Consider the following 21,647-nt stretch of genomic DNA (forward strand, 5'->3'; position numbering starts at 1 on the left):
TTTTTGCAAGGGAACAGGGGCGAGAGTAACGTTATCGAGAGACCATCGTCTCGGTGACAACGTTGGATCGTAAACGCGCAGTAACAGCGTGGATCGAAAGCGTACGATCGCGTTCGAACGAAACCGCAAATAGGCGTATTTCGTAATCCGCGTTTCACAGTCCGCGACACCCAAAAACTGCTTCTCTAGCCTCGATCTAACCACCGATCGAACACCGAGATACGTAGCTTCGGTCACCTGACCGCTCCGTCTAAGCCCGGGAATAAGCTTCGAGCGCCTTTAGCCGGTTACGAAACGCGATACGTAGGCTTCCCGTAGATAGGGAGACGTACGCGATAAATAATTTGCCGAACGGACGGAACGTTCCGTGAATCGCGCGAACGTTTCAATTTTTCCAAGCGTGTATATACACGCGCCTGGCCGCTATTACCAGCGAGTTTCGACCTTTGAAAGTTTCAGAACGGTCGTGCGATCGTTCCCGTTGTCGCGCTAAGAAATGGATCCCTGGTACACGTTGTTTCGAGCACGCTGGAAACTTGCCGCGTCCTCGTTCATTCATGAGCTCTCCATCCCCTCGCTCTTTCGCGCTCCCTCTACCTCTCTCTCTCTCTCTCCGCTCTTGTTCCGTACGTGGCTACGGATTCGCGGAAACTTTGCCGGAAGTTTCAACGGATGCCGGATTATCCGGACGATTGATCCTCTTTGAATAAACGTACCGCATTTATGTAATCTGGCGGTATATTCGCGGCATGCGACTCTTGTTCGCGAATCTGGCTATGCGTGTCGTTGGTCGACGTTCTCCTTACTGGTAGACGAGTCAACGCCAAGTATACGTTTCGATCGATGGAAATCGAGATATTTCGAAGTTGGCGAATTTTACGAATCGTAGATTGCCAGCAGATTCGTCGGGTTTACAGTGGTTTTGCTTGGACAGAATTGTATCCTCGTAACACCTCGACGCCTCTTAAAAAATAAAGTACAACGAAACGCGAAACTCAAAGACTCGAGTAGATCTTTTTTCAGAGGGTTAAACCGTGCAAAAGTACTGGGAAAATATCTGAAAATCCTTGTCTTGGTATTTCAAAAATCTTTGCACACGGATCGAATCAGACAAGAAAAGCGACAGAGTCGACAGAATCTTGAAAGTTTGCCGATCTGATCAGTACGATCGACGAGGCACGTGCGTGGCTCGTCATAAATTTCACAAGTGGAGGGAACAGAACAACCGGCTGATGCGTTTATCTTTTTCGAAACGAGGCGTTCGAACCATTCTGCGGAGAAGCAGAACGCGAACGAAAAGTTTCACGGGACTGCGAGTAATAGAAGCCGGAGGAAACATCGTCGGCAGCCTAGTCGTTTAACCGTAACTTCTTTTTCAAGTTTCAGTCGTCGAAGGGACACGGAATGATATAAACACGGTCGTAGAATACGATGGCTGCTCGCTCCGCGCAAAGGTTTAAATCTGTCATCCCCTTTAGCCAAGCGGACAAGCTTTAATAAAGATCGTTGTACAGCGTGTTTCAAACGCGTGCCTCGAATTTTTAAGATAATATATCGCTCGGCGTTTTGATCTCGATACGCTTTCATCGACAAAGTTACAAACATCGATGAAAAATAAATCTACTTAGCTGGCTTTTACGTTTTCTCTCAACTTCTCACCGATCTTCGAGTAATTCTACCCGAAAATGTTCAAGCTCGCTGCGTTTCCTCGCAATTTATCCTCGCGATAATCGCCGTCTTCCTTCGGTGAACAAAGAGCGACGTCTCGTTCTTTTCCTCCGATTTGTTTTTATTTATACACATATATCCGCCTTGACCCGTTGCAAGCTCGTTGCAAGCTCGTTGAAAGAACGAAACGTTTTACGATAATTGGCAGCGACGTACGCGTCCGTATCAGCGAACACAGCGACTTGCTATTAATGTATCAAATTCGCTATTACTTGAAAACGATCGGAATGTCCGAGTAAGAGTACTCGCGAAAGGGAGACCTGTATACGTATAGATACACATATGGATGATGCAGGCGCGATATATGTACCGTGCAATGTACACCGATGTACACCGCGTTCCAAAAGGCTTGCTGCCATATTCGAGGAGATAGAGTGGATCCGCGGCGCTTGGGTTACACACGTGATAAAGAATCGCTCGATGGTTGGGAGGAGAATGGTGGAGACGAGCATTAACGAAATTGTTGTGGCGTCACCCATCCATCCCCGCGTTTACAGCCACCCGCACCCACCTCCTCCCTCTCCCTTCGCCGTACTCGATCGGTTCGCCGTTTTCACCCTCGTCGACGTATGTGGCATTCCTCGAGTCCTTGCCGCGATATCGCTGTAGGGTTGATGAAATTGGTACGTTGATTAAATTGTTGCTCGGAGCTGTCGAACAGCCGCGACTCGCCGCGAGTGAGCGCGTGCCCGATCGAACGGTAACGGTGTACCGCCGCCACGATCGACTCCACGCCGCGCCGTTTAACGACGGATATTAATCTTCCTCGGAGAGCCTGAACAAAGTCGTCGATTCTTTCGTTCGCCGAACGAACGGCCACCTGGCTGCTGTATACGGGCTAACGTTTCGAGTTTGCGTGTACCGTGGTAAATCGATTCTTTGACGCGATTCTCTGTTCCATCCACTTCTCTGTTCGCCCGTTTCTTCTGCTTTTTCGCTGCCACGATGCCTCGCGTCTTTTTCGTTGTACACATCGATAAACCTAAACGGGCTTTCGTATTTACTTCTCAACGATAAACGTATACACGTACGTGCATACAGCAGAAAAGAAGCACGTATGAGTGTGTTTTAGGGACACGGTTTTACGTCCACCCTCGGCTCGTTCCGGCCCAATACCGACACTCGGTGCCGCGCGTGTATGCACGTACTTGCACAGCATGTGCAACGACGACGTCACAGACCGATAGGAAGTTTCGAAAGACGCTTTCCATTATCATTGCTCCCGCGCCCATTATGCGATCGCCAGTCCCTACGACCAATCCGGATTTTCGTGTCGGTCGCGACCGATATCGAGCAACGCTTTCCTCCTTTTTCCCATTTCCCTCTTTTACCGACTACGGCTGGAAATGGGAACGGAGGGAATGTTTGGAAATTTGCAAGAACGATCGACGGCTGCAAGAGATATCGTTTGCTTTGAAAATTCGAATCCTGTGCTTTATGATCGGGTTCTCCTTTCACCTTCCTTTTTCTTTCCTTTTTCTATCGTACGTGTACAATTACGCTCGAAAAATGGCTAGAACGTTAGAACGTTAGAAAAATCGAGACTAAATAATTTGTTTGTCCCTTTCTTCTGTTTACTTTTGAAAATGGTTTATCTCGAATTTTGAGGAATCGAAATTAAGTAATTTTTTCTAACGTCTTTCTTTTCGCTGATTACGTCGCTTATGAGTTTTCGATTATCGAAAATCTAGTTACCTGTTCTTAATTAGTATAGTTAGTTTTAGGATTTTAAGACCAATGTCGTAGTCTAACGAGTTACGTTACTTATTTAAACCATAAACGTCTTAGATATATTTCTCTCAAAAAAAGAAAAAAAAAAAAAAGCGAAAAAAAAAGATCGAGCGAAAATACTTTGAGGTTAACCAACAACGATAGCACGAGTACGACTGCTCGATTCGGAATAATATGGTCGATAGGCAGGATGTTTCACAATGTACGACCATCGGCCGCGGAAAGCGAAAGGGATGAAAGAAGTTGCTGGAAATGTACGTGCTCTGACCTTGTTCCCGAGTTGCAGCGAGTAGCGTGATATATGGGTCCATCGCGCAAGGTCGTTCAAGGTCGTGAGCATAATAAAACCAGAAGTTATATCACACGAGTTCATACACCTACCGACAACTCTGCAATTTCCAGCCTAAACAAACAACATTTAATCAAACCTCGAACATAACCTCTCATTTCCATCTACGAACTACAATGTCATTTCCACGTACGAATTAATCTAAATCGTCGTACTGTGCCATGAGATAGACAGAAATTAAAAGAATTAAAAGGTACAAGAGTGGAAGAAAAACATGACTATCGAAAAAAGATGGCTAAAAAAGATATTCTATAATCGTGCAGACATTCTCTGCACGCTGTAGGTCGATTTGCACCGTTTGGTTTTATATATAAACAATTCTTTCCACTGATATCGCTTATTCGAGGTTAGAAATCGAAATATTTTCTACTTACTTAAAATCGGCGGGTGGTCGTTTCGAAACAAAATACGCGTTCGAGGTTAGAACTTCTTCTAAGTACGATATCTAAAAAATACAGAAATTTCCTAATAAAATTTTGCATCGTGCTTTCTCAATGCATCGGTAAATCTTACGTCAGAAGCAAAAGAATTGACATACCGTTCTATGTTTACATAATACGCACGTATTTACATAAGTATATACGACCCAGCTACTTCGTAAATGAATACAAACACTTGGAAACACATTTACAGCAATTCGTATACAGCGCGTAATGTACGAAAGGCTACGATACGCAAATAGACTTTATACTAAAATTATCTGCGAGTGTAAATACGTGTAAGACTTGGTTCGAACGGCCTAAACTAATCTAGCGCCTACGAAAAGACTAAAGATCGACGCAATCGCAAGATCGATGGCAACGGTTCGAGATTAATCGCGCGTGACTCGTGACAGCCGTTTCGGCCGTGATCGCAACGCGATTGTATGCGCGCGCACGCAACGGAAACGACGTCTCCCGGTCAAGTTTTATAACAATAACAGAAGCGAAATGGCGAGGACCGTGTAGCGCGATCGAGCCATGGAAACTCGTGCGACTCGTGTCCCGGTGTACTGCGACCGACGAACGACGGAGAAAGCGTGGAGAATATGGAAGAGTGGGAGAAACCCCTTTCGCGGGTTTGCTCGGTAAACAAATTATCATTCTGCGAGTTCGATCGTAAATCACGTTTCCGAGCTGGAGTCGCCGCTTCGTTCTGCTATTCAAAAAGCAATTTGAACGTTTCGCGTCTCCGAGAACATCTGCGATATGATTTTTTAGTCTCTTCGTGGGGCAAAATGTAAGTTTATGCTGGTATTATCGTTTCTATTATACAATATTATTTATATTTCTGTTAATATAGTGATAATAATGTATTGCTGTCATATTATGTCATGTTATTGTTGCGTGTTTGTTGCACGTAAGAGTAAAATTATTATACATATACATGTACACATATATTATATATGTTTATATAGGTTATGCGAGCACGTAACTCCTTATATGCTAGGGTGAGATTCATGGCACTCGCAGACGGTCTAATATCTAAAGCAAATACACGTACAGTGGAAAGTATCCAATTGAATGGTTGACTTTACAAGGTTTCCTGAGAAACTTGGGGTTAAGGTAACCTTAACAGTTAACCGATACCGATATCTGGAAGAAGATAGCGAACATACGAATGCTGCCTACGATTGCACACGTATTCGATCATCACTGCCGATCGAATTTCCCCTAGTTACCTCATATTCTAAAAAAATAACCGTCGCATCGAGAAACGACTAACCCGGTTTATCGAAGAACGGCCAGAAAGAACGCTAACTGACCAATTGCAAAACAAACACACTCGACGCTAATTCACCGCGCGTACTTCACTCTGTACCAATACACATATCGATATTCAAGGTATAAAAGTTGGAAACTAAGATACCAGGATGGAGCGTTCGAACGACTCTCTGGGTCCATTCTTTCGGAGTCTAAGAGAGCGTTCCATCGAGGCGGAATCGTCGAAATACCGTGACCTAAAATAGTTGGCCCCGCAGAAATTTTGAATGGCGATCGACTCGCCGGGGATCGTTCTAGAAATACTTGGAGCCGGTTTACCTCGAATAGAAACCGATCTCGACTAGGGTGACGACGGGTTGTACGCGCATTGAGAAGGGTTCGAAAGATCGATCCTGGGGTAAGATGGATCGATATCGACCGACCAGCTGACGCGTGAACGCTTCCGACTCGGGGGAAAAATCCTGTAGGACGAACAAAGGCGGTAAACCAGGCTGTGTGCAGGAGAAGAAACGGGGTGAAACTCGGGGATGGAAAAGGATGAGAAAGGGAGAGGAAGGGTGGTCGGAAAACAAGCGTCCGCTGGCGTCCTCATCGAAAATACAGTAGCGAAGGCTTTGGCGGCGAATACGAATCGTCGACCGAGGTATATACGTATGTATAAAGTATATATCGTATGTAGCGTAGCGATGGCGGTACACGTAAGTATGTATAGTGTGCCGCGAGAATTCTCGTTTCACCCTCGAAGGAGAGGAAGCTTTGCCGCCAAAAACCACACCCACGCGGTCGTTCCCTTTGGGCGGGAGATTTTCACCTATGGCATCGCACGAAGGAACACGCTTGCCTCCGGTGTTGGCTCTACTGCGTAGCTCGCTGCTGAAAAATTTCGCAGCTTTCCCCCTTTACTCTCCTTCCTCCATGCTTCCTTCCTTCCTTTCTGCACACCCCACTTTCGTACCAACGTCGTCGTAATTGACGATGTCATGGTAGTCGTCGTCGCTGTCGTCGTCGTCGCCGTCGCCATCGCCATCGCCGTCGTCGTCGTCGTCGTCGTCGTCGTCGTCGTCCCTCGATAACCCAGGTTAAAACCATTTCCCAGCTAGTGCTTGCCCAGCGCCCGCGGTCTCTCATATACGCTATATATCCCGGCACAGAACAGAGCGCGGTTCTCTCTCTGGGACACATCGGGTTACGAAGCGGGGCCAGGCTACTAGCGGCAGCGGCAGCAGGCAGCCAGGCAGAGAGACAGGCAAAGGCAGCCACTAGTCAGCCAGCCAGCCAGCCAGCCAGGCAGAAGCAGGCAGAGCCAGCAGAGCCAGCAGAGCCAGCAGGCAGGCAGGCAGGCAGGCAGGCAAGCAGAGGCAGGCAACACGGGACTTTTGGGACGCGTTGTACATGGGTCGCGTCGCATCGTAGGTTCGCGATGGGTTGGATACATAAGGGGGAGGATAGGGGGAGCCTCTTTATGTAGCACATAGACGTTGCCTGGCGTTCGTTCGTTGCCGCTCGCTCGCTCGGCGTGTGACGCTCAAATTACCTCCGTCCTCCCTGCTACGTCTCCCCCGCCGCGCGACCCCCTGCCCACCCGCTTTCTCTCCCCTTCGCTTCGCCAGTCCGCGTCGCGCCACTCCTCTCGCTCTTGCTCTCTACTCTACTCTCTCGCAGAGCCGCAGTCGCCCGTTGCTGCGGCTCACCCTCTTCCACCTCCGTCCTCTCTCCTCTGCTCGCTCTCCTATGCTCCTCTTCCACCGCCTCATCCTCCTCCTCCTCCTCCTCCTCCTCCTCCGCCACCCTGCTTCGTCGTACAGTCGTACCGATTCTCCCTCGCGCCATAACCTTTCTGCCTCTCTTCCTCTTCTTATTCTTATCCTCCTTCTCTTCCTCCTTCTCCTTCCTCCTCTTCTTCTTCCTCTTCTCCTCCTTCTTCTTCTTCTCCTACTTCTTTCACTTCGCCTCGTCCCCCTTTCTCATTTTCTCTTTCTCTTTCTCCATGTTCGTGCCTTCTTCTCTCTCTTCGTACCGTTTTCTTCTGCGATGGTAGCCGCTACACGTCCTCCTCCGCTCTGCCTCGCGACGCGACGTGCCAACGGTACAGAGCAGAGCGGAGAAGTGTCGCGACCGTCTCGCGCCGTTCACCCTGTTTGGTCGTTGAGCCGCTTCGATATGTACGCTACGAACCGAATCGTGGACGACTCGTGGACGACTCGTGATCGAATAGAAACTAGAGGCTACGACCTCCGATTTTCTTCCTATATATATAATTCTTTGTTTCCTTCCAGTCCATCCTTCTCTTCCACCTTCGTATCTTCGTTCTATCTCCGTTCGCGCAACCCTATTGGGTGAAACACACGCGCTTCGTCAGTGAGACTCGCTACGGACACCGAGAGAATCCAGAGGGAAATAGCGAGAGAGAGAGGCAGAGAAGGATAGAGGAGGAACGGCGCGGCGTGGCTATAACGCGGCACGCTAGAGGAGAGCTCTGCGGGTCTGAAACGCGGCCAGCGCGGCAGACAGGCACCGCGGGTCACCGCCTTCCCTCGTCCACCTTCTCCTTCTCCCCCTGCCCTCAACCCTAAACCGTCACCCCCTGTGTCGTCCTCATCCTCTCTATACACCGTCAACTCCAGCTATCTCTCTTGCTCTGACAGTTTCGCCGCTTCGTCTATCTTTATCTTGGCCGGTGTCGTTGTTTCGCTTCTTTTCACGAGAACCGAGCACGAATGGAGAAGAAAAAGAACGTGGCAAAGAAAGACAGGAATAAAGAAAGAAAAAGGAACGAAGGAAGGAAGAGAACGGTAAAACAGAGAAACTAAAAGGGGAAAGGAAAAGAGAGAGCGTCGGTGTTTCCGGCCTCGTCTGTCCTTGCCTGGTAGAGTCGCACGGCCCTCTGACCGAGTCGTTCAAACGCGAAACATTCTCCCCCCTTTCTCTCTCGCGCAGCCCCTTTGTTATTAGTCCGCCGTGTACCACCCTAAATTCAGTCGCGCTGCAAACGGACAAATTTCGCGAGGACTACCAACGCTGTTACGCGGTGCGCGGTACGAAGCAAGGAGAGGGTTGCAGAGCGCCGTGGCCACGGAACGTCCAGGGGAAGGAAGGAGGGGTCATGGGGGCGACAGCGAGTCGTGGGGTCGCAGGCGGGAGGGTGGCGCGTGTCCTTCCCTCGGCTTTCTTATTTCTCCTTTCTCCCGTCGCCTCGCTGCGTTCCCCGGTAATTTACCGGTGTCTTGGGGTGCGTTCGTTACGTAATTACGTGCCGCCTCGTCCGCTCGTAAATGGTTTATAAGGGAAAGTCGAGCGACGATCGCGAACGATCGGCTTGCACGTACGTATACACGTGTGTGTACGGCGAAGCGAGAGTTCCTTTGAGGTCGATGCGTTGCAAAGTTTGTATAAATAGAGTTAATTAGGGAATTGGAATGATTCGAAAATGAGCAGCTACCTAAAAGGGGATGATTAATGAAGAGGAGTTTTTTTTTCTTTTTTTTTTTTTTTTTTGGAAAAAATTGGAAATAAGGAAGAGAATGGAAGCGGGTCGACGAATTTATCGCGCAGAAACGAGGAGCATTTTGTCGCTGTAAAATTCAAGATGCGGATGAAAAATGGTGGAAAGTTGGAGATAACGAGGGAAACTGTTTTAGTCAGTTGGTATTGGATCGTTCACTAAGTTTTGGCGATCGAAAGATTTACGACGTAGAAACAGTTGTTACATGCTCTCTTGCATACACGTCCGCGATCAGTCTTGTTACGATTAACCCCCACTGTGATCATTATTTATCGCAAAATTCTAGTTATACGTACATGCATATATGTGCACGGTTAAATCCGATCCCTAGTACGAAATAACGGCAGAAGCGGGAACCTAAATTCCCAATACCAAATAAATCCACGTCCAATTTTACTGGACGAAGAGGAAACAGGAAGAGGAAAAGGGTAGCTGTCGCATCGTGAAATCCACGCGTAGATACTCAAAGGGAAGGAAGAAAGGAAGCAAAAGACGAGAGCAATAAAACGCGAAGAAGGTGAACTACGGTATTCTACCTTCTTTTTTTTCCTCTCTCTTTTTTTACATCCTCTGTCCTTTCCTCTCCTCTCTTTCCTCCCTTTCCGTCGGTTCCCTACCTCGGTTGTGCTCGTTCGCCCGGCCCCGGCTCCGGCCCCGGCCCCGGCACACCGGTTCGTCGTCGTGGTCGCCTGCTACACGCGTTTCACGGCTGTGTTCGTCGTATAATTGCGCTCGCGGTGCATATTCGCGCGCGCGGCTCGCACGGACGAGCGAGTCTTTTTTTGTTCCCCCCTCGTGTCGGCTTTTGTGCAGCGAGAAAGCAGCAACGGTGCGGTGGCGACGGTGGCGGAGGCAACGGCGAGGGAAGGACAGGAAGACAGAAGGGAGTCGAGAAAGTAAATCGAGCGGATATATCGCGGCGTTAGACCGCCTCTCTCTTTCCTTCTCGTTCTCTCGCTCTTTCCCCCGCGAGCGCTACTATTTTCTTCGGCGAAGAACGCGAGAGCCTCGCCGATTGATCGTTTTGCGAACGCCGCGCGCTGGTGCGCCTTGGCCGCCGCCACCGCTGTGATCCATTGTCGTCGACCGTGTTCTCAACTTCCGCTGTTCCACGACTGCCCTCTCGGTCCGCTCTTAAATTTTAGTCACCAGAGATTTTAAGAGAAAATGTTCGTCAGTTTATTGTCCACTGGCGTTAGGTTCTCACGATTCACCATATTTTGACAAATTTTGTTCACATTGTGGAAAGTGAATTTCGATATTAGTATTTTCGGATATATGATAGTATCGATGTAATATAAAATTGCGTAATATCGTGCAATATTAATGTACGATGTTTTTAATATCGAATAATCTATCAAATTAAAGTAAAATACTATTATTGATCTTCGTGGCTATTGATCGTTCACGTCGTAAATTAAACTACATAATTGATAAGTACATATTTTACTCGAAGCTAGAAAGTATTCAACGACGTACAAATGGAAGCGTATATCTACATATTCATAATCCTTTAACAAACAATATTGCGTAATCCGCGGGCAAACTATCGATACATCGACCAGCATGTTGTTTTCGTGTAACTTTAAATTCATGCCACATGTATCATGTATCATCGCTGGTATACACATTCGCTTGTTCTATGTATAATAAAGATGGCAGCTGAAATAGAAAGTCCAGCGTGAAACGAACCTATCGATTGATTTCCCTATTTTCCCGCCGATAATAACGCGTTCGTCGTCGATTCGCAAATTCTACTCGTCGGGATAAATAAAAGCGAGGAACTGAAATGATATAAGAGGCGGAGGGGGAAGAGAGAAAAGTAAGAAAGAAAACGGTAAATTGCTGGAACACTTTCATCATTAGCGGCGATAATTTTCCCATAGCCACGCGGATGGTAATTAAGCGTTGCGTCGCGGCCCGCCGTTCTTTTAATACCTCGACCATTACGAAATAATTTCAAGGGGATATATTGGCGCGTTAGGGTGCCTTTCTCCTCTCGTGGGAAGTCTCGGACCACGAGGCACGAAGGAATCGATCGATCGATTCCGTTGCCGGCTGCTATCCCGGATAATAGCAGCGGCGCGGCGCGGCGCGGCGCACCGTTCCACGGTCGACAAGCGAAAAGCGGAACAACCTAAATACCACGAAACGCGCCCAAGTATATATACGGCCCGGCAAAAATGCTCCCGCTTCATTGTCCCCCTGTCGTGCAACGGATCGCTGTGAAACACCGTCGATCGCACGCTCCACGATCGATGCTTCGTACAAAATTTTTCACTACCAATTCCAGTCCGTCGATCACGCGATATCGTTCGAGTTACTTTTTACGGTCAAGTGAAATTTCAACGAATTAACTTCGTTAAATTTAACGGTAAATTTTTAATTATTAATCCATCAGTTGATCTTACTTTCTTATCGTGTATATCGAGTGTAAGAAATCCAAATTAATTTCACAAATTTGAAATACGAGTAAGAAATCGCATCGGAGATCTATGTAAGAACGATCTAAGTAGATTTGAATAATCTACGATAATCGAAGACCCAGAAAAACGTGAATAAAAATACGGTCCCCTAGAATCATGATTTTATTCAGATTTTATCCACAATGACGAATAATGACGAATCATTGTCAATCGCAATAAATTCCGCGAGCAAATCCATGGAAACGCTCTATAACTCTATGCGGACTATTAACTTCTTCGATCGAGTAACGCTCAACAGCTGTTACAGAATCGAGTCAGACCTATTGTTTATCTCGTTACAACAAATACGTTAGATGCGCGAAGAAGCACCATTACCCACGGGACAATGAACGCGTACCTGCCAATGTGACCTATGTGTATCGGCGCAGCTTCGTCCTTACCAATGCCCTCTCTCTCTCTCTCTCACTCTCCTTCTCTCTTTCCATCGCTCTATCTCCTTCCCTCCTCTTCCCTCTTCCGCCCCACTCCTTACGAGATTTCCCTTCTTTGTTGTACCATGCTATATCTCTCTCTCTCTCTCTCTCTGGCTCCCGCCATTCCAGTTATGTATTACCTAATGCGAGACGCTCGGTGAAACAAGTTTATCGTTCACCGCCGCGTGACATCCAACGGATTCCTGAATATGCTTCCGATCGACGGATTCGGCCGTCGTAGAAATTTAAGCAACGACGAAACCGGTCGCTTGCATCCGTTTATTGCCACGTGTATTCCTAAAGAAAGGGATGACAATCTTGATTCGATGCTGCGTGTAAATTATCTCTCAGCGAGGACAATCGATCGTTCGTGTACAGAACCGAGGAGAAATCGAGTAATTTTTGTCGCGAGGATAAAAACTAATTTGTACGGAAAAACGAAAGTTTCGATAGGAAAAATATTAGATAGAATTATTTTGATTTAATCGATGTAATTCCGATATCGAATAACGTATTTACTCTGTAAACCATAGGTTTCCTACTCCTAACGATTATAATTGACTTTAATTAAAATTGTTGAAATTTTTTCCGGTGGCAATTTTTAGTTTTGGTATTAAATCAGTTTCTGACTAGGTGAATTTCGACTCGGTTAACAGGTTAGCACGTGAGCTATTATTAAAGGTAGAGAAAGGTGAGCGGAAGTACGGTGAATGATGCAAATTTAGAACGAACCAGATAGAATACATTAATACGTCCGATTCGTTTCAGTGCTGTTTCGCGACTGCCGGAATTCGGCGTTCCCCCTCCCATTCCACTTACTCGCCCGAAGGTGTCGCTAGGCAATGATTCCAACGCGACACATAAGCTATATATATATATATATATATATATACATACATGTATACACCGACGACTTCGATTCGTTAAACTACGATCTGATATAAAGAAAGCACATTGCTCGTTGCCTTATTCGAGGTATTAAAAGCGAATCGCGATATACCATACACGTGCACGTTCGTAGTCTCTGGTCCGCAAGAAAATCGAATTTCGCGAGACCCGTCGCCATGTTGTCCTTCGAAGATTCCTTTGACTCACCCGATACGAATAGATCGATTGCGTGCTCGGCTCGCGGCGAGACCTTTTCCATCGTGTCGTGTACCGCGTCGATTTCTATCTGTCACGTCACGGACAAAGACAGACCGAGAGGACGACCAGCCGTCGAAAGTCCAAGACAGAGAAAGAAAAGGAAAAGAGAGACTCGCTATTTCGTCGGTGGAAAGAGAGAAAGAGAAAAAAAAGAAAGAAAAGGGCGTCCACCGGCGTGGAGCGCGCATTCGGTCGCCGCAATAAATCCCATTTCCCAGGCCGGTGTACTGATTTCAGCCCTGCCGTGTCCGTCGAGAGTCCAGCTCGACTTCCGTTCCATCCTATGGACCCGTTGCCTCGGCACGAAGGCTAAAAATCGAGACCAGAGCTGCCTCTGGTCGAGAGAGTCGGTCTCGGAGCCTGGACCCTTTTCTCGACGGCGCAAAAGAAGGAGAGCTCGTACTGCTTCGTGGCAAAAGGGTTCGAAAAAGGTCGAGAAGAAGGCAGACCGGGGTATAGAGAGGGAACGAGAAGAAGGGTGGCGGACGAGGTGGACGAGGAGGAGGATGAGGATGAAGGGGGCGAGAGGGGGGAAGGAAAGAAAGATCCCCGCGGAACAGGGGCGAACCGGGATGTCGTGGAAGTACCGGCGAAGGGACAGGAAGAGGGCGAGGGGGGAACGGTTCGTCCGTGGACGAGAAGGCTCGATGCCGGATTTTTCCAGCAGGGCCACGGTAGAATGGATGTGGGTATAATGGAGGCGAGCACCGTGCCTTCGTTGCCCGATAAAAACTGCCGATGGAAAGAGGACGTCGACGAGGGGGACGGAGGCCGGATCAGCAGGGGGGAGGGGGAAAGAAGAGCAGCGACGCGAGTGGAAAGAGAGGGCTAGACAGAGATAGAGGTACACCGGTGAGAATGGGACGGAGAGAGAAAGCATCGGCGGCTGAGATCGTTGCGTTGGAAAGGTTCGACGCGAGACGAGGAGTTTCGATACGCGTTATCGAGCACGGTCGGTCGAATTAAAATTTCTTCTGGACGGTGGCGACGGTACGCCGTCCTCGAGCCGCTTCCTTTCTGCGCTCGAGAAACGAGAACGCCCACCGAGCGCGGCCACGACACCGCGCGTCTACCAAATTCACCGACCGAGACCCGCTCCAGCGTTGGCTAGTTCGCTTCTGTCAATTTAACAAGGGAATATTAGCCGAGAGGTTTATACTTGGTGTAAAGAAGGTCGAGAGAGGCGAGAGTAGATTCAAGTTTGGGTAGGATTTCGAACAGAGTAACGATCGTTGGACGATCCAAGTACAGAAATACGAGAACGATTTAGATTATCGTATCGGTAATTGCACGGACCGTACGCTGTGGATCGAATTTGATCGAGAACGATCTATTCGCCTATTGCGATAACCAATGACGCAAAACTATTAGGTAAAACTGAAGATTAGCAACTAAAACTAGAAAAATAGGAAAACAGATCCGGGAGCGTGCGATCAAGGCACCGAGCTAATCTTCGATTCCGTTCGAATATCAGTCCGGTCTGTTAGGTTTAATTTCGTTAATCAGGACGCGTCTCGATCGAACGAGCTTCGTGAGCGGAGCCGAAAGGAGAAAGGCATTCTCCGTCGTCCGTGGCCGCTGCATCCGCGCCAAAACTCACGAAACGCCGCGGCTTGGCGGCGGTGGCGGTGGCGGTAGCGGCAACGACAACGACGTCGTCGACGACGACGACGACGACGACGACGACGACCGACGACGACGACGACGACGACGACGACGACGACGACGACGACGACCGACGACGACGACGACAACGAAGCGACGGTGGCGATGGGTAAAAGAGAAACGAGGGAGAAAGAGAGAGAAAGAAAGAATGGCAGAAGCAACCCGGCCTGCCGGTCTCGTATACATATAGCGCGGCGAGGTGGGAAACTAGACCGTGACGAATCACGGTCGGCGACTGCGCCGCTCTGACGTCACGTCGCGAAGGGCGAACCGTCGCAAGTGTTCGTGATTGGGCATCTTTTATCCTCGTCCTGCGGCCGTGCCTCGCAATCGCCAACCGCCGCGATAGCGCAACGGGGACGAATCGAATTAATACGATTGCCACTTCCGAACACCGTGACTACCATAGCCCTCGAGTCGCTCCAATGGATCCACCACCAACCTCGCGACCTCCACGATCTCCATTTCTTTCGCGAATAGTTTGGGGTTAGGTTCGGTTCGAACTGGTATTCGAGCTCGTTCTACGTGATATAGTCCTGGTGTAGGGGGAGAAATATAGCAAGGACGTTAAAGGTCGTAATTTCACGAATAGTTCGAGGTTAGGTTAAACGAACTGCTACTGGCTACTACGGTATATACAGTTACTCACGAAACTCTTTATACACTCGATAAAAAGGCTATTTTTATTAAAGTAAAATGCCGCTAAATTTCATCGTACATTTAGCGAGTTCCGCGCACGTCTACCGAGACTAAAAGTTTCTTCGAAGTAAAGCAGATTTATCGCGTTTATTTCGTTATCGATATATTATTAAAATCATATAGTCCGAAAGATTTTGACGAGACGAATATCGATCGAAAGTTTCAGGCGTAACTCGACAGAACGGGGCTTTACGATTCTTTTTATCGGCTATAAGAAGAAAGTACGAACTATTATACAGGTTGTTGGTTGTTACAGGCTAGACTATGCAACAAGTGCGAAATCTACCGTTATCTATATAGAAGAATTGAAAGAAATTAATTTTTCAGGGACCTGTGAATGATTCCGAAGGGGTCGTATCTTGGTGGCGCGTTTGGGGTTAGTGACCCGTATAGCAGGTACGAATCATTGCCCGTCGATTACGTCATACAGAAGCGCCATATAACGCATTACACCAGGCTACCGTGGAAACCCGTCTAACCGTTCGACTTTAATCAAGAATACAAGCTACATAAGTCGATCTCCGTATCAGCCCCATCGATATATTGCAACTATAAAAAAATCTCACTCCTACAGAAATAAATTAACCTGTTGTTGCTTTACGAATTCTTCGCGGCAACTTGAACAAGCGTTAACTGTTCATTGTTCCTGAAATCGAAAAACACGTAACGTTGCCTCTTTCCGGAACAGCAAACGTTTCAACTTTTTTAACCTTTCGAATAAGCCAACATATACAAATCCTCTCTGAAAATATAGATTCCATGCTGTCGCGAAGCCTCTCAGTTAGACATCGTTAAAGATATAATTTGTCTTTGTAGAATCGAAATCCTAATGCGTAGCTTGATATTATATATAAATTGGTAATATAACGGATATTACGAAGCAAGGGGTTGGGAACAACATTAACGAAAGCGATGGTTAACGAAACAAAGACGATAAAAGAAACAAGACTAAGAAGAGAGAAAACCTTCGATCTAAAAATACCTGCTAAAAATACGATCTATCTCTATAAAATAAAATAGTAACCCTAACCTACCTCGAATTTAGCTGAACATTACAGAATTACGAGTTTCCAATTCTATCGAGATGGTTAACGAAACAAAGAAGAAGACGTAATAAAGCTGAAAGCAGAGAATGAGCGTGCGTTCGATAATCCGCAACTACGGTCTCCTCGCGATCTAAATCAGTAGAGGAACGTTTCTCTAGGAACGTTTGGCGCGGTGTCGAGCAAGAGCGTCGGGAGTCGGGAGTTCGATCCTAAAAGCGGTGGCGAGCGAGTGGGCTGGCAGGCGAGAGCGGGGTGCTTGGCCCTGGCAGCGAGATCGCGGCACAGAAACGCGTTCGCCTCGAAGGAACGCCGTCGCGTTCGTCGTATATACGGTCCGTATATACTCGCGTGTGTCGGTATGTGTTCGTGTGTCCACGGTAGTATATCGCTGCGCGCGATCCGCTCTCGCGCACACCACACCGCGATCCATCCGGCGATTTCGTCGTTTCGAGCTGCTTCCGGCGCTGATACGAGGATTTTCGAGGAGAAGCCGAGCCAAGCCTCGTATACTCGTGTGTAACGCCGCTGCGAGTCGGTGTTGGCGCGGGCGCGCGCGCAATTACGTCAGCCGCGTAACGTCGTGCAAACCGATCGCGGCGCGCTTTTAGCGCGCGTGTTTCGTAAGCGCGAAAGATCGCAGCGTCACGCCACGGCCTTAGACGTTCGTTCACGTATCAGGCCGGCGAGCGTGTCCTTATACATAGAACGGCAAAGGACGCGAGTTTCTCGCACGGCCGGTGTTCGAGGCCGATCAGGCTCGACCGATCGTAGCCCGCTTCTTAATTATCGATTCGTCCGTTGTATAGAGCATAGAGTATAGACTATAGGGATACTGCGCAGCTAATTTCGTTGTTACTATTATTGTACGTATCGTTGCTATTATTATAGAACTTTTATTCAATTTCAAACGACAAGGTGTTTGGAGATAGTTAAAGAATAGCGATAATAGACAAAGGCGGGGTACAGCCGAGGGCTGCTTTGCAACCTAACCTTGTGTTTATGTAAGTGGGGAATTTAGCGTTGCATAGCGTGTACGCTCGTTGAAGTAGTACATACTCGATGTGACAAATATTGGGGTGTCCGCGACCCGCGATCATGGGATGCCATGAATTTCGAGACTTTTCTTCCATCAAAGTCGAAGATAAATATGTCGCTGCAATTAGCCTATAGAACACTTCCTAACGAAGATGTGTATCGATAATGTAAAAATAGCTGGAAATAAAGTAACCATAGCTACGCAACATTTTCTTCGTCGCTTTACTATGTAACGATGGATATAAAAAAAAAATCATACAATCACGTTGAAATCTGTTCGTTCGATCTTCGACGATCGTATCTCGGAAAGCCACGTACGATGATCGACAATCCGACCATTTCAATGATGAAAGATTTTCATGTTTAACAACCTTAATTCCACGTTAATATTTTACGTTAATGTTGAGCGGTACGGAATTAGCCGCGTGCTTGTTCGGTTACTCAGCGCTTGCTTAAGTAGCTTACAGGCGGGTCGAATTTTAGTTGTACACGACGGACAACGGTTTTCGGGATGAATCCTATGGTGAAAGGGCATTGAAAGGGTGAGAAAAGAATAGGGGTAACGTCCGTGAGATCCTTACTGTAAATCATCCCGTAAATTGGAAACTAGTAACGGGGTTGAGGTTCGAACCGGTATGGAGTGGAAGGAAGGATTCCAGAGAATGGTTCGCGACGTCGCGTCGCATCGCGTCGCGTCGGAAATGCACCGATAAAGATAACCGTGCGCTATTAATGTCCTCCCGGTCTTAATTAACGTCAATTAATACGCTCAGACTGTATCTATTTGTCGGCCTCTAATAAAGCCTGTTACGGGCAATTTTAATCGACGTAATACAAGACCGGAGTTTTTCCTGGCTCTCGATGTCGGACCAAGAACAATCGTCGCGGATGGAATCCTGGTCCAGTTCTCTTTGTAGGAATCAGAATTTAGATCTGAATTTGGCCGAACGGTCGATTAATCGATTATCAGCTATTAATAATGGAAAATTATTAACGATGTATATAGCTTTTTTTAGTTAACTACTTTTTAAATCGTACGACACCGGGTGCAAGAGCTTAGGAAAAATACGAATGCAACTGCGAAATATCGTGGTTGGTTCGTAAACTCATCGTGGATCTGTGCGTTTCACTCGCTTTTCGTATCTATCTTCGAGTGCGCCAGTTTGAATCATCGAAACCGTGTTCGTAAGAAAGAAGTTCACGCCCGCTTCGATGATTTCGAACGCGATCTATCCGATAAGATTCAAGGAAAAAGGGGAAAGAAAAGTAACGTATCGATCAATGGGGATTATCCGCGGATACGATATTCCAGGTAGAAAATATGGGTAGACGCGTTAAAAATTTCATTCGATATATGGTGTGTCGTGGCGCGCCACCAATTACTAATTAGCAATTACGTAAAGCGAGCCGTTCCACCGCAAATTCAGTAGAGGCATCAGAGCCGCGCCGGCCCACCCTAAAGTCGGTCCTTGGTCATTAGACCCGGTGAGCGCATTAACCTCGAACCCATTCCTGGCCCATCGCCTCGTGCGCGTCGCCTCCATGCCCGTATATACCCGTACTAGAGGTTGAGCGCGCCTACGATATAGGTGGAGTAGGCTAGACAGCCGGCTCTGTCGGACGCATAACGAGCTACGACTTTACGGTAGTCTCCTTCGCCGTACGACTCGCTAATTCCTCGCTCGGACGCGGTTAGCGACGGGGCCTACCCCCTCCGATTGTACGCACGCACGCACTCAAACACGTACACGCACGTACACGCGGATAAACGGCCACGCACGGCTGGATGCACGCGTAATCGCGGATACGCTCCAACGTAGGCGAATTCAGGCGACACAGGCACAGTCTGCGCGTTGTAAGGGCAGAGACGCGCGGCTCGATTTGTTGTATGGATCGATCGCCGGACGGATCGTTCAGACGTAATAAAGTAACGACGGATTTAACGATAGGTGATATACGTATATAGCGTGAGCGACGAATCTATGTGCCATTACGATGTACGTTCGACGTACTCGTACGTACGCATGTACGTAGCATAGAGCAGTAGTGTATACATGGATATATTCGTCGCGGCGTGTCTCTTTCTCACGCGAGACTTGCCGCGGTCCACCGCGTGTGCACAGAGAGACGTGCACACACGCGCGATCGAACGACACGAGCGTGAGCGCGAGAGAGTGTGAAATAACGCGAGGTGATGGCAGAGGACAAAGGCTCCGCGCGACGCGGGTACTAGAGGCTAGGCAGGAACCAGAGCCGCGTGCTGAACGACCGAGAGACACGGGACCATGCGACCTACGGAGGGAAAAGGGGGGGGTCAGGAGAAAGGGGAACACAGAGTCGAGGGGGCTTCTTCTCCCTCGCCGCCACTTCCAGGGAGATGGAGGGTGACCGAAGCGAAGGGGGAAATCGGTAGAGGATGGGTCGAGGAATCGAAGGGGAGAGGAAGATAGAGCGAGAGGGAACAGAAACGGTACGAAACGGGCGGGAAAAAGAGAGGATCCGAGGCGAACCGGGGGAAAAGAAAGGGACGGGGATAGAACGCGAACGCGAACCCGCGGGTTCTATGCCATTCGGTCGGTTCGGTGAGTCACGCATCGCGAGCTTCCTGCTGCCAGGCCTGTGCTTTCCCCCCTCGCGTCCCACCCTCCGAACCGCGCCACGCAGCGCCGCGCCTCACCGGTCCCCTCGGTTCGCGTCTCGCGCCACTGTTATCCTCTCCCCCCCTCCCGTGCCCCTCTTCCTCCCGAACTCCCAGCCGATCCCTTTTGTCTGACGTTCGTCCGACCGACCGACCGACCGTTCGACCGTCACCCGCAGGGTTAAGGGTCTTCTAAAGAGGATGGTTCTCCCGTCTCTCTCATTCTCGTCCCACCCTACCCCTGACGGTGTCTTCTTGTCAGCATCTCTGGCCGTTCTCTTTGTCTACCTATCTCCTCGCGCCGTCTGTCCGTCTTTGTCACTATCTTCCTCTCTCTCTCTCTCTCTCTCTCTCTCTCTCTCTCTCTCCCTAGCTTCCAACACCGTGTGCGCGCCGCTGGTAGGTGGGTCGTCGATGATAGTGGTTGGTTGCTTGCTCGCCACTGAAAGATCCGAAACTAGACTCTCCGCGTTTCAAAAGAACGTCGCGTATTTTCGGCGGATTGAAAACGCACCGGTGTGTGCGACGCTGGGCATCTGCTGCCTTCGGGACGGGAAAGAAACCGGAGCACGGACAAACGAACGAACGAACGAACGAACGAACGAACGAGCGAACGGACGAGCGAACGGACGAACGAACGGTCGAACGAACGGACGAACGAACGGTCGAACGAACGGACGAACGAACGGTGGAACGAACGGTCGAACGAACGGTCGAACGAACGGTCGAACGAACGGTGGAACGAATGGTCGAACGAACGGTGGAACGAACGGTCGAACGAACGGTCGAACGAAAGGGCGAACGAAAGGGCGAACGAACGGACGAACGAACAGACGACGGTATATAACCCCGGCGGCTTTACGGTGGGTGAAACGCTTTAAACACGGCGACACGAACGTCAAGACCCGCTCTCTGGAAATCTATAGCGCCATCGCATCGATCGTTCCGCGAACTAGTTTTCCTTTAAGCGCGACTAACGTCGCGTCCGGCGTAATCAACCATGGGGATGGGGGCTAATTGCATGAAAATGAACCTTCTATACGGAGCGCGCTTTATACGTATATTCTTGGACGGAACGTTTACAGCTGTGTTCGCGTGGCGTACGTGGATTACGGTTATCGTGGTTTTGCGAACGCGGATCGAAACCCTTTTCCCTTGGTCGTATCGTCGTTGAAAAAGTTGGTCGGCCATGTCCCTATTTATCATCGGCCGCGGCGACGCCTCCCGTACACCGATGCGTTCCGCCGGCCTCTCGAATGTATAATGAGCACTGGGTGGCTCGAATTCGATAAGAGTCGGTTAGGCGGTGCTTCGGAATGACGTATCACCGCGTGAGATTAATAGTAGCCGTGTATACGCACACAACCGTGGCAGCACGCGACCGCGCGCAGTCGCTGACCGATACAGCTCCGCTTCGCCAAGCCAAGCGAATTCTTCCACGCGAATCTCTAGCCAAGCCGCGCACCGTCTTCCTTTCGTCGAACGCATAATCGATGCGAAATCTCT

At 48.7% G+C, this 21,647-nt stretch overlaps 1 protein-coding gene across 4 annotated transcripts in view; it reads right to left on the minus strand.

The window, feature by feature from the left end:
* The window catches only part of LOC138185964 (dynein regulatory complex subunit 7), an 86,892-nt gene that overhangs the window by 44,196 nt on the left and 21,049 nt on the right, over positions 1-21,647 (minus strand). For 2 of the 4 annotated variants that reach the window (XM_069125343.1, XM_069125340.1), the window contains exon 1: positions 3,728-3,847. The exons of 1 other annotated variant lie outside the window; for it this stretch is intronic. In XM_069125343.1, coding sequence (XP_068981444.1) covers positions 3,728-3,832 — 105 coding nt within the window. In that variant the 5' untranslated portion in view covers positions 3,833-3,847. Of the gene's footprint in view, positions 1-3,727; positions 3,848-4,182; positions 4,254-4,346; positions 4,746-21,647 lie in introns of those variants that run through there. One more of the 4 variants, XM_069125341.1, reaches the window with a different exon arrangement.

The sequence above is a fragment of the Bombus flavifrons genome, chromosome 13 (assembly GCF_040668555.2).
Source record: "Bombus flavifrons isolate JBK064 chromosome 13, iyBomFlav1_principal, whole genome shotgun sequence".
In the NCBI taxonomy this organism is placed as follows: domain Eukaryota; kingdom Metazoa; phylum Arthropoda; class Insecta; order Hymenoptera; family Apidae; genus Bombus; species Bombus flavifrons.